Source organism: Mesocricetus auratus, unplaced genomic scaffold (genome assembly GCF_017639785.1).
Source record: "Mesocricetus auratus isolate SY011 unplaced genomic scaffold, BCM_Maur_2.0 Super-Scaffold_100011, whole genome shotgun sequence".
NCBI lineage: Eukaryota > Metazoa > Chordata > Mammalia > Rodentia > Cricetidae > Mesocricetus > Mesocricetus auratus.
This window is the reverse complement of record NW_024429195.1, coordinates 58,832,288-58,849,550: the sequence shown is the minus strand read 5'-3', so window position 1 is coordinate 58,849,550 and position 17,263 is coordinate 58,832,288. Positions and strand designations below refer to the sequence as shown.

The following is a 17,263-nucleotide window of genomic DNA, read 5'->3' as shown; positions in this document are numbered from 1 at the left end:
TTTTAATGTATGGCATCCTCAGAGGCCAAAAGAAGGGCCAAACTCCCTGGAACTGGAGTTACATGAAGTTGTAAGATACCCAATGTAGGTGCTGGGAACTGAATTCTGGTCTTCTGGATGAGTGGGGACTGAGTCATGGCTCCAGCCCCTCTCTCCACATTATTTTCTGAAACAGCCTCTCTCTGAACCTGGAGCTCACAATCTGGGTGGACTGGCTGGCCAGCAAGCTCTGGGAATCTTGCTTTGACTTCCCACACTCCCGGGGTTAAACTTGCATGCCTCTGAGCCAACTTGTACATGGGTGCTAGGGAGCAAACGCAGGTCTTCATCCTTGCACACTTAGCGACTTTCACCAACTAAGCAACCTCTCCAGTCCCCAAAACGCTTCTGAAAGATGCACAAAAGTGAGATTGTTTTGCTCTGAAATAGAACCATGCCCACACAGGGTTCAGAAAAACACTACATATTTCCAAACATATTAACTACTTACATGTTAACAAGACAACTATGCAAGAGTGTACCTGAAATACAACATCCTCCATAGCAGAGAGGAGCATGCTCTGCTGGGGACGTGGGGCTGCAGGACTCCTACTTGCACACCCTTCTATACCAGCTAACATGTTTGACAGTAGTTATGTCAGTAATTCTTAATGTTCAAAACATGCCGTGGCTCAAAATTTTTCATAGCTTGAAAATCCACATGCTATTCAATAAAACACAACAAATCACATGATAGGGTGATAGATCAATCAGAAATGTTAAGTTTATAGTCAGCTTGCAGTAATACTAGGCTCTAGGATGTTCCATTTTTTCCCCAGAATTATGTTCCTTTTCTTGGACTACATTCAATTCACACACACACACACACACACACACACACACACACACACACACAGGGACTGGAGATGTAGCTCAGCTGGGAGAGTGATTGTCTGATACACATGAAGGACTGGGTTCAATCCCCAATAAATCCAGGGTGGTGGAGCACCTATAATCTCAGCAACAATAGCAAAAGGATCAAGAGGTGAAGGGCATCCTCAATTACACTCACAAACTGGAGGCCAGCCTGAACTACACAAGACTATCTCACATACACACAAAACAGTTCAATGATGGGAACCTTTGAAATCAAGTTAATTAACTTTAGATCCTGCATATCTATACTATCGTATCCAAATGTTCCAAAGAATTCGATGTACACAATTTATTCATAATTAGACCTACAAAACACTGAAGAATGATGAGCGATTACAACTTCAGGGAGGTGCATGAACAAACACAATCTCAAAGTAAAACAACAAAACTAAAAGGCAAGATTCTCATCCATACCAACTCATCTGGAAGTGCACAGGAAAACTAATGTCACAGGCCAGAGGTGAGAGGCGGCTCAGCAGCTGAGGAGCACAGCTCCCACAGAGAGCCACTCCCGTGCCTCAGTCTCCTCAGGGAAACTCACAAGCCCAGTAGCTCCAGCTCAGGGTTCTGACACACCTGCATTCATGCAGAACCCCCATGGCAACACATACACACAATTCTAAAAAACAACGTTTAAAGGATAAATAATAACAGCTAAGTATACTTCCTAGGTACTGTTCTAAACTTTATTTGGAGACTCTAAAATGAGGACATGACTGTTCCAAAGTATGGCCTAGGGGAAGGTTTTTATTGTAATGAGTAAAAGGGCAGCCAGAGGCATCTGGGAGAGTTCGGAACAGAAAGAGAAAGTAGTAGACTGAACACGACCAGCCACTGGCCTTGGCCATAGGGGAGAGGAGACCAGACTCAAAAGCCAGGTTACAAGGCCAAGTGAGGAGCCTGAGGGTTGGGGGGAGGTGATGCTCCTGAGCAAAAGTTAAATATAGTGAGGGAGGAGGTGAGAAGAGCTATTTGTACTATGGAGGAAGCCTGGAGGCCAGTGTGTGCTTTGGATGCTAACAGGCAATATAGACAGCCATTTGTCCCTTCTGCCAGTGATAAGAGAACTGCCTCCTTTGTTAGAGGGGAACCAGCTTCACCAGTTTCTGAGGAACTCTGGCTTTTTCTGCTCTCCAGAATTTGGATAGTGGACTTTCCTTTGGAACAGATACTGACAGTTTCACCGAATGAAAGAGGTTACTACTGTAAAGAACACCATTACTATCTGGTGTCACAAAGACAAAACACGGCCAATGGAACTACCTACAACATGCTTTTACCATTTAGAATTTTTATGTAACAACTGGAGGATTATTTATAGTAATTAAAAAATCTTGCCGGGCGGTGGTGGCGCACCCCTTTAATCCCAGCACTCGGGAGGCAGAGGGAGGCGGATCGCTGTGAGTTTGAGGCTGGGCTGGACCGACAGCCTCCAAAACAATACAGAGAAACCCTGTCTCGTAAAAACCAAAAAAAAAAAAAAAAAAAAAATATATATATATATATATATATATATATATCTTTTACAGCGTTAGAGACAGAGTTAATTGGTTACTGTACTACTAAACTTCATGGTCAGAGTTGGTCTCCTCTCCATCACTGTTGTACTTACCTTTGGTTGTCAATACCATTTATAAGCCACCAAAAATTAGAATGCAGCATTTTCTAAAGACCTATTACCCCTGGACTCTTCCAAGCCATATTCCACATGTTCCAATGCTGCAATTTTCTTGATTTTACTAGAACCCAGCTATAGTTTGAGCATAGCTAAGTCTCATCCATTCTCAAATATTCTTTCAATGATTGCTGGCTGAAATGAGGGGCAGCGGGTGTACATTTACAATGTCAGGGACAATCAAAGAGAGCCCATGTACTGGGGTGACAACCAGCCACCTATCACTACATGCTCAAAGCAAAAGGCACCACTCACTGCAAAGCACAAATCTCAGTTTGTTTGAAAACGCTTAAGTACAGCACTTAGATTATATAGTATTAAATGAGTTCACACAAGTCTCAGGGAAAAATGTATATTCTCTCCCATATGCAGGATCTAGACAACAATATACGTGTATCAGTAAACATATGTGCACAGTATAACATGTAGAGATGAGAACAAGAAAGGAGGCCGGGCGTTGGTGGTGCACGCCTTTAATCCCAGCACTCGGGAGGCAGAGGCAGGCGGATCTCTGTGAGTTCGAGGCCAGCCTGGTCTACAGAGTGAGTTCCAGGACAGCCTCCAAAACAATACAGAGAAACCCTGTCTCGAAAAACCAAAAAAAAAAGAAAAAAAACAAGAAAGGCTAATAAACATTAGGGCATGAGGAAGGACTGAGTGCAGGCATGAGTTATGAAAGAGTATATAAAATCCCTCTGCCTATCCTTCAAACAACCAGTATTACTTTAGTACTTCAGTCTCTGTTATCTCCAACCTAACATATGCATACTTTGGGGAATTTTAAGGTGTGTGACTTTTGTTTATGCTGCATTTGTTTAAATCTGTGAAACTGATTCTCTGCCTGTCTAAAACACCTGAATAAAGAGCTGACTGGCCAATAGCAAAACAGGAGCAAGGATAGGCAGAGCTGGCAGGCAGAGGGTGTAAACAGAAGAGGAACAGGAGGATGCCGGGGTCAGCCACCAGGAAGAGGAGGATGCCAGAGGCCAGTCACCTAGCCACTCAGTCAGCCATGGAGTAAGAAGGAAAGTAAGACAAACAGAAGAAAGAAAGATAAAAGCCCAGAGACAAAAGGTAGACGGAATAATTTAAGAAAAGCTGGCAAGAAACAAGTCAAGCTAAGGGCAGGCATTCATAAGTAAGAATAAGCCTCTATGGGAGCTGGGCAGTGGGCTCCTCAAAAAGACAAAAGAGTAAAACATAACACAACACATATATCATATATATAATATATAACATATTTAAAACATACGTTGGGTGTATGTACATAATATATGCACCACTATTGCTCAATTTGAGGTATTATCTATTATTGCTGTGATAGTTTGAATGTATTTGGCCCCCATTTAACCTCACTATGGCACTATAAGGAGGTGAGGTTTATCGTCATGGGTGTGGCCTCGTTGGAGGAAGTGCGTCACTGTGGTGGTGGGCTTTGAGGACTCCTATGCTCAGGACACAGCCCAGTGTCTCACTTGACTTCCTGTTGCCTGCAGGACTCTCAGCTCCCTCCAGCTCCACATCCGCCTGTACACCAAGTTCCCCACCATGATGATAACGGACTGAACCTCTGAAACTGTACGCAAACCCCAATTAAGTGTTTTACTTTATAAGAAATGCTGCGGTCATGGTGTCTCTTCACAACAAAAGAAACCATAACTAATACAATTACATTAATAGCTAAGATCTACTGTGTTTGTCAATGGCTAGACATAGAACTCTGCTTATGCAAAGTTTTATCAACTCATTTACTCATTACAATAATCTCATACTATTATAACTTGGTATTAGCTTAGACAGCTGGCACACAAGAGTTCAAAACTTGTCCAGGTCAGACATCTAGTAAGTAACAGAACTGAGATTTGAATACAAGTTCTGTTATTGCTCAAATTGAGATTCGAATACAAAGTCTTCATTCATTGCCCACACTTTTCTATCTACACACCTCATAGACACTCAATACTTTTAAGATAATACTCACAAATTATCTAATGAAATAATTTAAGATGAGAATTTGGGTGTCCTAGTTTCCGTTCCGTTGCTATGATAAAATGCCTTGACCCCCCCCCAAAAAAACCAACCAAACAGAAAAACCTTAGGGGAGAAATCAGTTCACTGTAGTCATGATTCCAGGCTACTGTCAATCATAACAGGAAGTCAAGGAATCAGGAACTTGAAGTAATTAGTCACATCCCATCAAGAGCAGAGAGAGAATACATGCATGCCCAGGGCTCAGCTTACTTTATGCAGCCCAGGACCCTAACACTCCCCACCCCACCCCCACCCTCACCCCCGGGGGAAATGGCACCACCCACTTTGAGGCTGTGTCTTCCTACCTCAATTAATGCAGCCATCCAGACAATGCTCCAAAGCCAACCTAATCTAGACAGTTCCCAATGAGACACTCTTTTCAAGGAATTGATTCCACATTGTGTCAAGTCGACAATGAAAACAAACCACCACCAAGCGTTGGTGGCGCACGCCTTTAATCCCAGCACTCGGGAGGCAGAGGCAAGGGATCTCTGTGAGTTCGAGGCCAGCCTGGTCTACAAGAGCTAGTTCCAGGACAGCCTCCAAAGCCACGGAGAAACCCTGTCTCGAAAAACCAAAAAAAAAAAAGAAAGAAAGAAAACAAACCAACACCTGGGCCCACACCTGTAAGCCCGACACTTCAGGAGGTAGAGGCAGAGGCCAGCCTGAACTACATCAGACCCTACCTTAAAAAAAGAATGAAATTAAGACTGGGGGGAAAATACAGAACTGATAAATGGCATTTTACTTTTCTCAAACCAAGTAAGAATTTTGGTTCTAATACTTTCCATCTTTGGATTTATTATACTCCATAAGGTCAATGGTTAATCTTGTTTTCATTTTCTACAGAGACTCAGTAGCTACTATGCCTTTAAATCTAAATCACAATGACAGACTTAGAACATTTTTGCTTCCACTAAAAAGAGGAGGTTGGAAAGATAGCTCAGTTGAGAGCACTTGCAGAGGCTCCATGTTTGGTTCCCAGCACCCACAGGGGATAGCTCACAACTGCCCAGCTCAAAGGGGCTCTACTGCCCTCACCTGACCTCCATAAGCGTGCACACACACTCACACAAACACAGACACATAAATAAAAAAAGAATAAAAATACATCTTTTTGTTTTTGAGACAGGGTTTCTCTGCATAACCCTGACCGTCCTAGAACTCACTTCGTAGACCAGGATAGCCTCAAACTCAAGAGATCCACCTGTCTCTGCCTCCCAGTGCAGGGATTAAAGTGTGCACCACCACACCCAATTAAAAAAAATGCTAAAAAGAAAAAAGACATCCTATCTAACATCTACAAACACATATCTGATGACAGAGTTGCCAATAACCTAACAGAAGAAAACAACTTTGAAAGTAGTTTTCTGTCTGCTTTTTTAAAGCAAGACATTAGCTTCTACACATAAACAAATACATCTCTCAATACATAAAAGGATGAAAAGTACAAATGGAAAACAGCAAAGTCATCACTGCTAGAGCCTGAAAAGGGAGACTTTGTGAAGAAACCCTGTGAAGACAGCAACTACAGGAATACTTTACTTCAATATCCAACCAAGACAAAGCATGAGAAAAGAAAATGGATAAAATGTCACCATGTTCTTGGGGTTGGGGATAGATGCAGTATTAGGTTTTAAAAATGAGGGAAGAAAGGAGGAAAACAGTAAGTGAAAGTCCAGATAATCTAGGCAACCCAGTCCAATGCTGTCAGAACCTGAAGCACAGAGCTGCTAGGATACGCTGCAGAAGCGCTGAGCTGATCTGCTAAGGCTCAGGAACTACGAAACAAGACCTGCTGGCCTGCAGACCAGCATAGGGTATGCTCTTTGTCCCTCTTCTGCAGTCTTCTAGCCGGTTATTCTGAGTGACGGGAACCTGACACTGCTGGCAGGCTCTACACTCCATTCAGCACTGACTTGCACTCCATAGAGTGGTTCATAGACACGTATGCTCCCAACTAGATTATTACTTTCAGGAAAACGTATTACCCATTTCACTTTAACGCACATGATCTAAAATAGTGTTGTACATCTATCAGTTAGACGTTCAAGTTGATTACCCTGAAAAAAAATCACTCAGAACATCTGAGTTCAAAGAGATGTGGGGATCATCTAGTCTACTCTCTTTATCTCAAAAGCAAAGAAACTAAGAGCAGTTAAGCATCTACTAACTCAGTTACAGAGCCAGGACTAGCCCTAATCCTCTGATGGTCCGTTTATCTAGCTCCAAATAGCCTCTAATTCTTCCTCTGTGATAAAATGAATTATCACCTATTGCAACAGAGCAACGGTAATATCAACTTCCCTTTCAGTATTCACTATGTGATATGCCACGGCCTTCAGGTTTGCCTGTCAGTCCAAATGTGTGATGGCTGCTTTGCAAACAGTAGTTTGTCTAATACTATGCTCACAACTTGACAAGATAACACAGCATCCCAACTTCACAAATGAGGAAAATAAAATTTCACCATGTCAGTGAACAGCAAACCCACATTAACCACTATCCTATAGTGCCTTTTGATCTTAAACACACAAAATTCTAAATTCAGTGCCACACCTGGTCCAAATCTGATAAGCAAGTGTTTGCATGACTCACTAAACAAGTGGTATTTCATTTAAAAAGTGCCTCTAGAAATACTTCAACTGTCCAGACTTGTGTAAAAAAGGTTTTAGCAGTGGGCAGTTTCCATACAAATTGGTGACTTAGCAATAGCTGATTCTATCTATCTAGAATCTGTCCATTTATCTAAAGTGAGTGGGGCTGTGTAGCTCTGGCTAGTGGGGAGCTCACAGCCCTCCTGTTTCAGTTCCTCAAGTATTTGTATTCTGGGTATGTTCTAACATGTTTGGCAACAGCTAAACTCTCTATCCTACAAATAATTCGTCTATTTAACGAATACCTAAAAACTATTTTTGTCAGCATTAACTCTAAAGAAAAAAGTAAAATGAAATGTTCCTACAAAATGCAAAGCCACAAAGATTTCTAAATTACTGGAAAAGTAGTAATTCTTCTGGTAGTGAGAGTGGAAAGATGACCTTAACAAAGCGCCTGCAGGGTGTTCACTCATATTCTGATGTGTATTCTCTCAGAGCTAAACAAATCCTGGCAACATCAGTGTTCTCTGATGAGCAAACAGAAGCTTAGACAAGTCTGTCTTCGTATCCTGTCATTGCTGAGGATTTGAGGAATCCAGGAATGGGAATGAGCATTGGTAGAGCACCTGCCTGGTATACACAAAGCACTGAGATCAATCCCCAGCACTTCGTGAGGTGTGAGGATCAGACTCCAAAGACATCCTTTGTTACTAGTGTGTAGGCTAGGCTACAAAACACCCTGCCTGGAAGAGGGAGAGGAGGAGAAAGTAGAGAAGGAAAAGGAGGAAGAGGAGACAGGACGAGGAAATAAAACAGAAGCATAAGAATTGTAATCCCATCATTTTGGCCCCAAAGCCTGTGTTCTCCATTATCTCATGTAACCTCTTTAACAGGCCACTAGTTAAGTGTCATCATCATCATCATCATCATCATCATCATCATCCCAATTTCACACACTCAGAGAAATAACACCCTGTTCTGCTCCTAAAACACTGCAAGGAGCAGAGTAATACCAGGTCCACAGCAGGTGCGAGAGACTAACCACAGGAAAAAAAAATTGATTTCTGTCAGTCCCCAGAGCTCCAGAATTTAAACTACTAGACCTTGCACTTACAGGGTAAAAGGAACAGACACCACACCAACTTCAACTCTGAACAAGAGAGAAATTGGCTTTCTAGTAATATACCATCTATTAAATAACAGACTGATGACACCTCAACTTCAAGTTCTCTATTATGTTGAGCAATCTCTAGACTCATTAGCAAGTTAAAAAAAAGTTTGCCAGGCTGTAGTGGTGCACACCCGTAACCCCACTATTTGGGGAGGCAGGCAGATCTCAGTGAATTCAAGGCCAGCCTAGTCTACAAAGCAAGGGCAGCCACGACTGTTACAGAGAGAAATCCTGCCTCGAAAAAAAAAGTTTTTGAGAAACCATCTCACTATGTAGCCCTGGATAGCATGGAACTTGCTATGTAGACCAGTCTTACTCAGAGACATTCCTGACTCTGCCTCCCAAGAACTGGGTGTGCACTACCACACCCTGGAAAATTATGTTTAAAGTAACATACAACATACACTTTCACAATGCAAAAAGCTTTTTGTTTTGTTTGTTTATAGTTTGGTCTGGTTTTTGGAGACAGGGTATCATTTAGCCAAGCTGGCCTCCAACTCATCATACTGTTTGGGCTAGTTTTGAATTTTATTTATTTATTTATTTATTTATTTATTTTATTTTTTTGGTTTTTCGAGACAGGATTTCTCTGTGGCTTTGGAGGCTGTCCTGGAACTCACTTGGTAGTCCAGGCTGGTCTCGAACTCACAGAGATCCGCCTGCCTCTGCCTCCCAAGTGCTAGGATTAAAGGCATGCGCCACCAACGCCCGGCTAGTTTTGAATTTCTAATCCTCCTCCCTCCACCTCCACCAACTGTCCTAAAATACATAGGGCACTTTAAGTGCTTGAAATATACACACATGAACAGATGAATAGAACTATTCCTTAACCACAATTGCAAGACGTCAGAAAACTTTCTCGACATATTTTTAGGGCTTAAGTGTAAACCAAAAGAAATGTCTCAAATGTCAATTGTTACCACTTTCATTTTTAATGACTTGTTTATTTTTACTTCATGTGCACTGGTGTTTTGCCTGCATGTGTATGTCTGTGTGAGAGTGTCAGATGCCCGGGTACTGGAGTAAGACAGGTGTGAGCAATCGTATGGTAGCTGGGAATTGAACGCAGGACCTCTGAAAGAGCAGTGCTCTCAACACTGAGCCCCCAGGCCCTACCACTTCAATTTTTAAAAAACTTTATTCTTACTGCACAGTTCTGTCAGAAGCCCAAAGTAACTTTTTCTGGTGAGACTTACTTTTCCGGGCATGTATTTCTAAGAAACTGTCTAGTTTTGCATGTAATGAAGTTATGAATGAAATGATGACTGATGACGGAGAGTGAACATATGAGAAAGTGGCTCTTGTTATTCACAATTTTCGCAAGATGCAAAAATCCAGGAAGAAAATCAATTTCACGCAAAGTAACCACCTTTGCTGGCCCTGTAGTGAACACCACAGATTCGTGCACAATATTCAACCTCGAGACACGACCTGAGTTCTGCAGGGAGCTGAGCTCCTCTTTCCTCCCTTCCCGGCACCTCACCGTGCACCGGTTAAAAACCCGAATGCACACAGAACTGCTTCCAGGTATTAGCTAAACACAAACCCGGCCACAAACCGGGAGGCAAACAACTACAGAACGTGGCCCATCTGGGGGACAGCGATGTTCACTTTCGTGAGAAGATACAAAAGAAACGATGGGGACCGTGTTGCACTGTCTACCCTCCCCGACACGGACCCGGGTCCTACAACAGCTGTACTCTGACAAGCGAACGTGGGGGGGGGGGGTTGTCCCGAAAATTCTGACCGCTCTTTGTTGTTTTGTTTTCGTTTTCACGGCTTCGGGGCAAATACTCAAAACCCCGAAACCCGCCGTCCTGAGCGGCGAGTCGGTTGCCATGGCACATCCTGGAAGGACGTCACTTTGCCCAAGAAACTACGATCCCCCCACCAAGAGTAAAGCGACGGAGAGGGCAGAGTCACCCACCCACCGCGGCCAGGGAGGGGAGAGAAGCGCACCGCGGGGTCGGCTCCCTGCTCGCCCTGGGGAGGCCGGGAGCAGGGGCTGGGGCGCAGGTTCCCAGTGTCAGCGCGGCCCCCGCACCCAGCGGCGGCGCGGCGACCGAGCAGACCCATCCACACCCCCGCCTCGGCCCTCCAGGCACCGCCAGGGACGGCGGCCCAGAGCCCGCCCCGGCCGCGCCCGCCCCGCTATCTCCTCCCCCGTTATCCGCTCGGCCGCCGGCCGCCGCGCTCGGGCCTGGACCCGCTCCTCTAGCCTCCCTCCCCGGGTCCCGCACGGCCCCCCGCGCGGACGCCCTCGGCGAGCCCGAGGGAGCGGGGACGGCGGGGCCCCGGGGCCCGGGCCCGGGCGCTCGTCGCGGCCCCTCACCTCGGGGTGGAGAAGGGGCACGCAGCCCGTTTCGGTATCGTACTCATCCGGGCCGTCCGCCATCTTGGTGTTAAATCCCTCCTCCCGCTGCATGCCGGGAGAAAGCGTTTCAGCCTCGCGGGGCTCGGCAGAGGCGGAGGGGCGAACGCGAGGGCGAGCGCGAGCCCCGACCAGGGCGACGCGGCCGCCCGCCTCTTCCTCCTCCCCCTTCCCCCTCGCCCAAAGCCCCCGGGACGCCCCCTCGGCCCCTCCCTCCGCGGAGGGCGCGGGTCCCGATGCGCTTGCGCCGTCCGGGCGCCGGGCGGGAGTGTGCGAGCTCTGCTGCACTGCGCCGGGACAACGGACCGCGCTGGGCGTGGGCGCCGCGATCCGGGGGCGGGTCCCGGCCGCAGGCCGATGCTGCTCGGCTCCGGTCACCCGGGAAAGGCGGCTGGAGCAAGGACCGAGTCCCAGAGTTGCGCAGTGCAGGGCCGGGACCCCTCCTGGGGAAGCTGGGGGGGGCCTTCGAGCGTTACCCCCGACCCGCGAGATCAAGGATGCTTTCTGCCCCTCTCCTCCCTACCTGTGCCTCGGGGGCGCCCGAGGGAACAAGGACGAAACCTGGCTTCTTGGAAAAGCTTTTTGTTATGTGATCCCGTCTTGCCCTCTTTGGTATTGAGCTAGTGCATCGCTAAATAATTGTTTCACAAGGTCAAAGCCCCACACATCCCCATCTGCTACATTTTAGTGTGACCCAGGAATTCAGAACTGAAAGCACCGGAGTGTGACCTAGATAAAAATGACTAAAGCCGTCTTTAAGAGGATATTAGGGCTGGGAGGGGGGCTGATGGAATAGTTGTAGATTGGATTTGTTTCTGGTCTGGGCAACGAGGGATTGTGGATCTCTACCGCGCCGGGGCACATTCAGCAGAGAGCGATCGTGAAACCTGCCGGATTAGAGATCCGAATCAGCCAAAGATCGCCAGGAAGAATCCTGCAAATCGAATAAAACCAGATTTGTTTGTAAATCGGAAGGAAGGCACGGCAGAGGAATAAAGAATAGGGAGATGGAGGAACTCCCCCCCCCCCTTGTAAGGTTTAGGTTCCCGCCAAAAGAATCTGAGGAGGGTCTCGGGAGAGCTGGGATCGGTTCTGGATTGGACCTCGATTCTGAGGAGATGAGGAAAAACCGGGAATAGCAAGGCATTGGATGCGTTCCTGAGCCTAGGACAATTTAATAACTGGGCGCTCCCAGTAACGAATGCACATGGTAAAATAGACGCAGTGTTCGTTGGTAAAAGAGCAGTGATCGCTCAGAAAAGGATGACTATGCTGTTTTATAGCTGCTTCTGGTAAGGGGAAAGAGGCAGTCAGTATCCGTGAGTGTCCCCTCAGCACGGCTTTTCCTTCCGGCACGGACAGATTTTCATTCAGATATCATGCAAACCTAAACAGAATTTCGAGTTCTCCGTTTACAGCGCTAATTTTTTTTTCCAGTCAACATGGACAGAATTCTTTTGATTGGGATATTCCGGGATGCATCTCTCTTACCCTGACGCTTTTTTGGATTTACTTGAAAGAAAAGAGTGTAGAGAGAAAGTCGAGTGAAAGAAACAGTTGAGAGGCTGCGGTATTAAGACAAACAAAAATTCCACATTGAATGAAGTGAATGAGAGAAAGAGGCATGGAGACCAAGAAAACATTCCGTGAGTGACCACGGATTAGACGTGTTAATGCTGGGGCATGGTGGGCATAACCTTAAAAGAGGTGTGCATTGTGGGAACCCTGGCTTCCCAGGATGCTCTGATAGAAGGGTCAGAGTCAAATGGAGTCAGCAAAAATCTGCCATTTAGCCCACATAGTGTTTTCAAATTGTACTTTAACTAGATGCCAAAATTAAGTAAACCAAGAGGTTTCGATTTTTAAAAACGTAGTTGTTGGTTTTTTTTTTTTTTTTGGCTCCTGCTTTTCATCCACCGTTCGTTGAACAGACTCCTCCAAATTGCTCCACCACCATGGCGCTCTGCTTCAGTCAGACCCAGAATCAATTAGTGAAGATAAACACTACTGACTGAAACCTCCAAAACTGTGAACCAAAATAAACTTTCTCCTTTGAAAAAAAGTCTGTTTCCAACATGGGGGCGGCGGGGGGGAAGGGGGGAGGGAGCACCTGAGCCTTCTTGCTCAGTCACTGCAGGACTCAGACCCACTTTATTCGCTCTCATTATCTGGCTGGCTATTGGAGACATTTGTATTTGTAACTTCTGAGAAATCAACAACATACAAAGGAGAAGATTAGTACTAAAAGTGGCTGAAAGCAAAATGAAACAAAATGAAAACGAACAATCCGTGTCTTCCTCACTGCAGTAAGGCTGAAATAAATAGTTACTAGACAAACAATTGGCAAACCAGGAGCTGAAGCAACAGTACTCATCTTCACCCAGTGACACAGTCCAGAGGAAATCGGGAGTTAACATTGTTGCATGACTCTGTCTCAAAACTTTAACAACAAAAAGAGGCAGCCTGTCTTGGGAAAGCATGTCAAGTTGTACTACGTTTAGTATGGACCAAAATGAAGCTCTGAGCACACTCCACCTCGGTAATTGTAGGCTTCTTATCTACACAGCCTGAATCTGAGATAGGACAGCAAGTAAGCATAGAGATCGCATAGATGACGAAAGGACGGCATCCATAGATTAAGAACAAAGTTGAAAGAGAAGTGTCATCTGCTGAGGAAGGAATGGTGAACTGGGAGAAGGGACAGGATGATTGGAAAGGATGGGCTCCAGCCGTGTACATACGGCTTCATAGGAAACCTGAGAGACGTCAGCTGGCATCTAATTCTAGTCTAAGTTTACCATTTCACAAATGGGCAAACAATGGGGAGTCTATAAGCCTGCCTAAAGCCGCAGAACCCGGCTGTAACATAATTACATCTGGAAGCTTCCTGAAGCTCCCTGTCTGCTACTCCACTATCATCCCATATTCCTCCTGTTGTAATTATCTGCAATGAATTACTTAGTTTACTGGGTGATTTTTTAAAAAATTATGTGTAGGTATGTATATCTGCATGTGAGTATAGTTGCCTGTGGAGAGCTGCGCCACACCGCGCCTCAAACATGGCGCCAGCTTCCGCATTCCACCATCCCGACAAGTGCGCTCGGTAATAAACAACTCCTTATTTGGCCTGCTCCCATCCCGCCCGGGTCACGCCATCATCATCAGATTGCTTATGCATTCTGGTGAGCCTATGGCTTGCGCACACGTGGCTGCTCAGGGTTGGCTGGCCTCGGCTATTTAGGGAGCAGGAGGGGTTTCTCCCGTGGCTGCCTCCATGTTGTTCATCAAGGTCCTGAATAAACCGCTTGTGAGTAGGATTCCTGAGTCGCGTCTTCCTTGCTAGTCCAGGTGGTTGTGACAGTTGCCCATGAGGACCAGAGGTGTTTGAGCCCCTGGAGTTGAAATTACAGAAGGTTCTAAGGGGACAGATTTGGGTTCTAGGAATCAGACTCTGGAAGTCCTCTGGAAGAGATGCAAATGTTCTTAACCACTGAGCCATCTCTCTAGCCCCTATTCAGTGGTATTTTAAAATTATGGTAACAGCATTTAACATGAGATCTGAACTGTTAATATACAGTACAGCACTGTTACCTATAGGCACAATGTTGTCCAACAGATCCCTAGATCCCATCTTGCACGTGATATACTTGATGCCCACTGCACGGCACCCTCTGTCTTTACCCTACTCTAGCTTCGGCCAACCACCATGCTGTTTCTCCTAACCGTTGACTGTCTTCGTATTCCGTATGTAAGTAGAAGCGTGCAGTATTTCCTCCTATGACTGGCTTGTTTCACTTACTGTAATTCCTAGGTTTATCTGTTTTGTTGTATGTGATTGCAATATTCCACTGTGCTTTTATTTTATCCATTTGCATTATCCAGCACATTTGCATTACCCATTTACCCCTAGGGGAGTGTATACAAGTTGTTCATCTCTTATGAACACTGTTTGTTGAAATGCAAAATGCTGCAGTCACTATGAAAAATAGAATATGGAATTTATCAGAATGGCTTACAGGCTGTAATTGGGCTAGTCCAACAATGACTGTCTGCCAATGGAAGGTCCAAGAATACAGTAGCTGTTCATCCCTGAGGCTGGGTGTCTCAAATGATCTTCAGTGCCTGCCCAACTTCTGAAGAAGTAGGTTTTAATGTCAGTAAAGGAACGGTCTTGCCAACAAGAGCGAGCGCAAGCAGGCAACGAAAGAAAGCAAGCTTCCTTCTCCCATGCCATTTAGGCTACCCTCAGAAGGTGTGGCCCAGATTAAAGATGAATCCCCCCCCCCAAAAGATCCAGATTAAAGGTGGGTCTTCTCACGTCAAATGATGTAATTTAAAAAATCTCTCACAGGCCTAACCAGCCACTTGGATTTTCATTAGTCCCGGGTGTTATCAAGTTGACAGCCAAGAACAGCCATCACAACAAGGGTTCCTTCCCATTTCTCCCCATCCTTAGAAACACCAGTTACTGTTTTAGGTCTCTGTATCTGGCAAGTTGGTTGGTTTTGACTTTTCAGAGTTTTCTTTATATATTAAGTTACAGAGTAGTAGGTTTTCTTCTGGCATTTCATACTAAGTTTCCCTCCCTTCTCTTCCTCTCCCGTCTCCTTGTTCCTGCTTCCCTAATGAACCTTTCGGCTCCTGTAGCCTTCCTTCCTTTTTCTCATCTCACGTTCTATTGCTCCCTCCATGCCCTCTCTCAAAGCCTCCTTTTTTCCATCCTCAGTCACTTTCTAGTTTCCTGTTATCTGCCCACACTTGCTCCCACCTACATATTCATATTTAACAATGAGAAGCTGTTGTGGGACCCACATATGGGAGAGAACATATGTTATCTGTCTTTCTGATCTTAGATTTTCTTTAAAATATTTTCCAGTTCCACCCATTTTCCTGCAATTTTCATAATTTTGATTTTCTTAATGGCTACATTTAGATTCCATTGTGTATAAATACCATGTTTCCATTATGCATTCATCTGTTTTGTATATTTAAGCTGTCTCCATCCCTCTGCTGTTATGAATAGAGTAGCAATAGACGTGGATGTGCAAATGTCTATGGTATGATATCCATCCTGTTGAGTATAGGCTAACGATGGTATAACTGGGTCATAGGGTTGTTTTAGTTTTAGTTTTTTGAGAAGCGTCCACACTGGTTACTTGCATCACCCACTTACAGTTGAGTTTTGTTGTTGGTTGGTTGGTTTTGATTCTTGAGGCAGAGTCCCTTGTAGTCAAGGTTGGTCTCAAATTCACTACTTAACTGAGAATCACCTTAGACCATGATCTTCTTTTGTCCACCTCTCAAGTGCTGGGATTACAGGCGAGTGCTAAGATACCCAGCTGCTTTTTTATTTTTTTGATATGTTCATCCTAACAAGTATGTAATGACTCATTGTAGTTTTCATTTGAAAATCCCTAATAATTAGCAATTTGGGGAATCTTTCATGAAACTATTGACCATTTGCATATCTTTAGAGGAATGCTTCATCCTCGGCCCATTTATTACTACTGGGTTTCTCCATTGAGTTGTAGGAATTCAGTGCTTATTTTGGATATTAGCCCCATATGTATGATTTGCAAATGTTTTCTCCCATTCTGAGGTTGTTTTTTCACTTTATTGATTGACTACTTAGCTAAATAGATGGTTTTTAGTTCAGCGTAGCTGTACTTGTCTAGTTTTGCCTTTGTTGCTTGTGCTTTTGTGTTCTATCTGAGGAATCGTTGCCAAACCCAGTGTCATGACGTTCCACATGCTTTCTTCTAGGAGTTTGTGTATCTCGAGGTCCTGCATGTCCATCTCATTTTGAATTAAGTTTTGTGTAAAATATTAATCCAATTTCATTCTTTTCGAATGTGGAATACACTGTTCCCTGAGTCATCTTTGTACCCCCCTTCTATGAAAAGTTTTTGACTATGTAGAGATTTTGTGATCCCATATGAATTTTGGGATTTTTAAAAAGTGTCTACTTTGTTTTTTTTAAATCCATTGGGTTTTTGAGGAATATATTAAAGATTTATTCATTTGCAGTAGTATGGATATTTTAGCAATATTAATTTTTCCAAAATAAACCCATGAATATCTACCCATTTAACTGTCTTTCTTAGTTTCTTTAATTAATTACTTCCTTAGTTAAGGTTTCCATTTTGTTCCTTTTGATGGCTGTCATAAATGGTATTATTTTCTTAATTTCCCTTTCAGATAGTTTATTGCTAGTGTATAGAAACACACTAATGTATGTACATACATGCATTTGTTTGTTTGTTGGTTGGTTTTGAGACAGGGTCTTATTCTGTAACCCAGGCTAGCCTGAAACTCAGAGCAGTCTTCCTGCCTCAGTTTTCTGAGTTGCTGGGGTTACAGTTGTGAGCCACCACACCCAACTTGACAAATGATTATTATTTGCAGATTTTGCACCCTTTAGCTTTATGTTTTTATTCTAAGATATGGCAATTAAACATTTTTTTCTGCACAAATGTTAGAAAGAGATACTCTTAATCTTAAAA

General features: G+C 44.5%; 1 protein-coding gene across 1 annotated transcript in view; it reads right to left on the bottom strand.

Moving 5' to 3' along the window:
- Positions 1-10,908, bottom strand: part of Zdhhc17 (zinc finger DHHC-type palmitoyltransferase 17) — a 54,626-nt gene extending 43,718 nt beyond the window's left edge. The window contains exon 1 of the mRNA XM_005068060.4: positions 10,722-10,908. Coding sequence (XP_005068117.1) covers positions 10,722-10,814 — 93 coding nt within the window. The 5' untranslated portion in view covers positions 10,815-10,908. The remainder of the gene's footprint in view (positions 1-10,721) is intronic.
- Between the last annotated feature and the right edge of the window lie 6,355 nt (positions 10,909-17,263).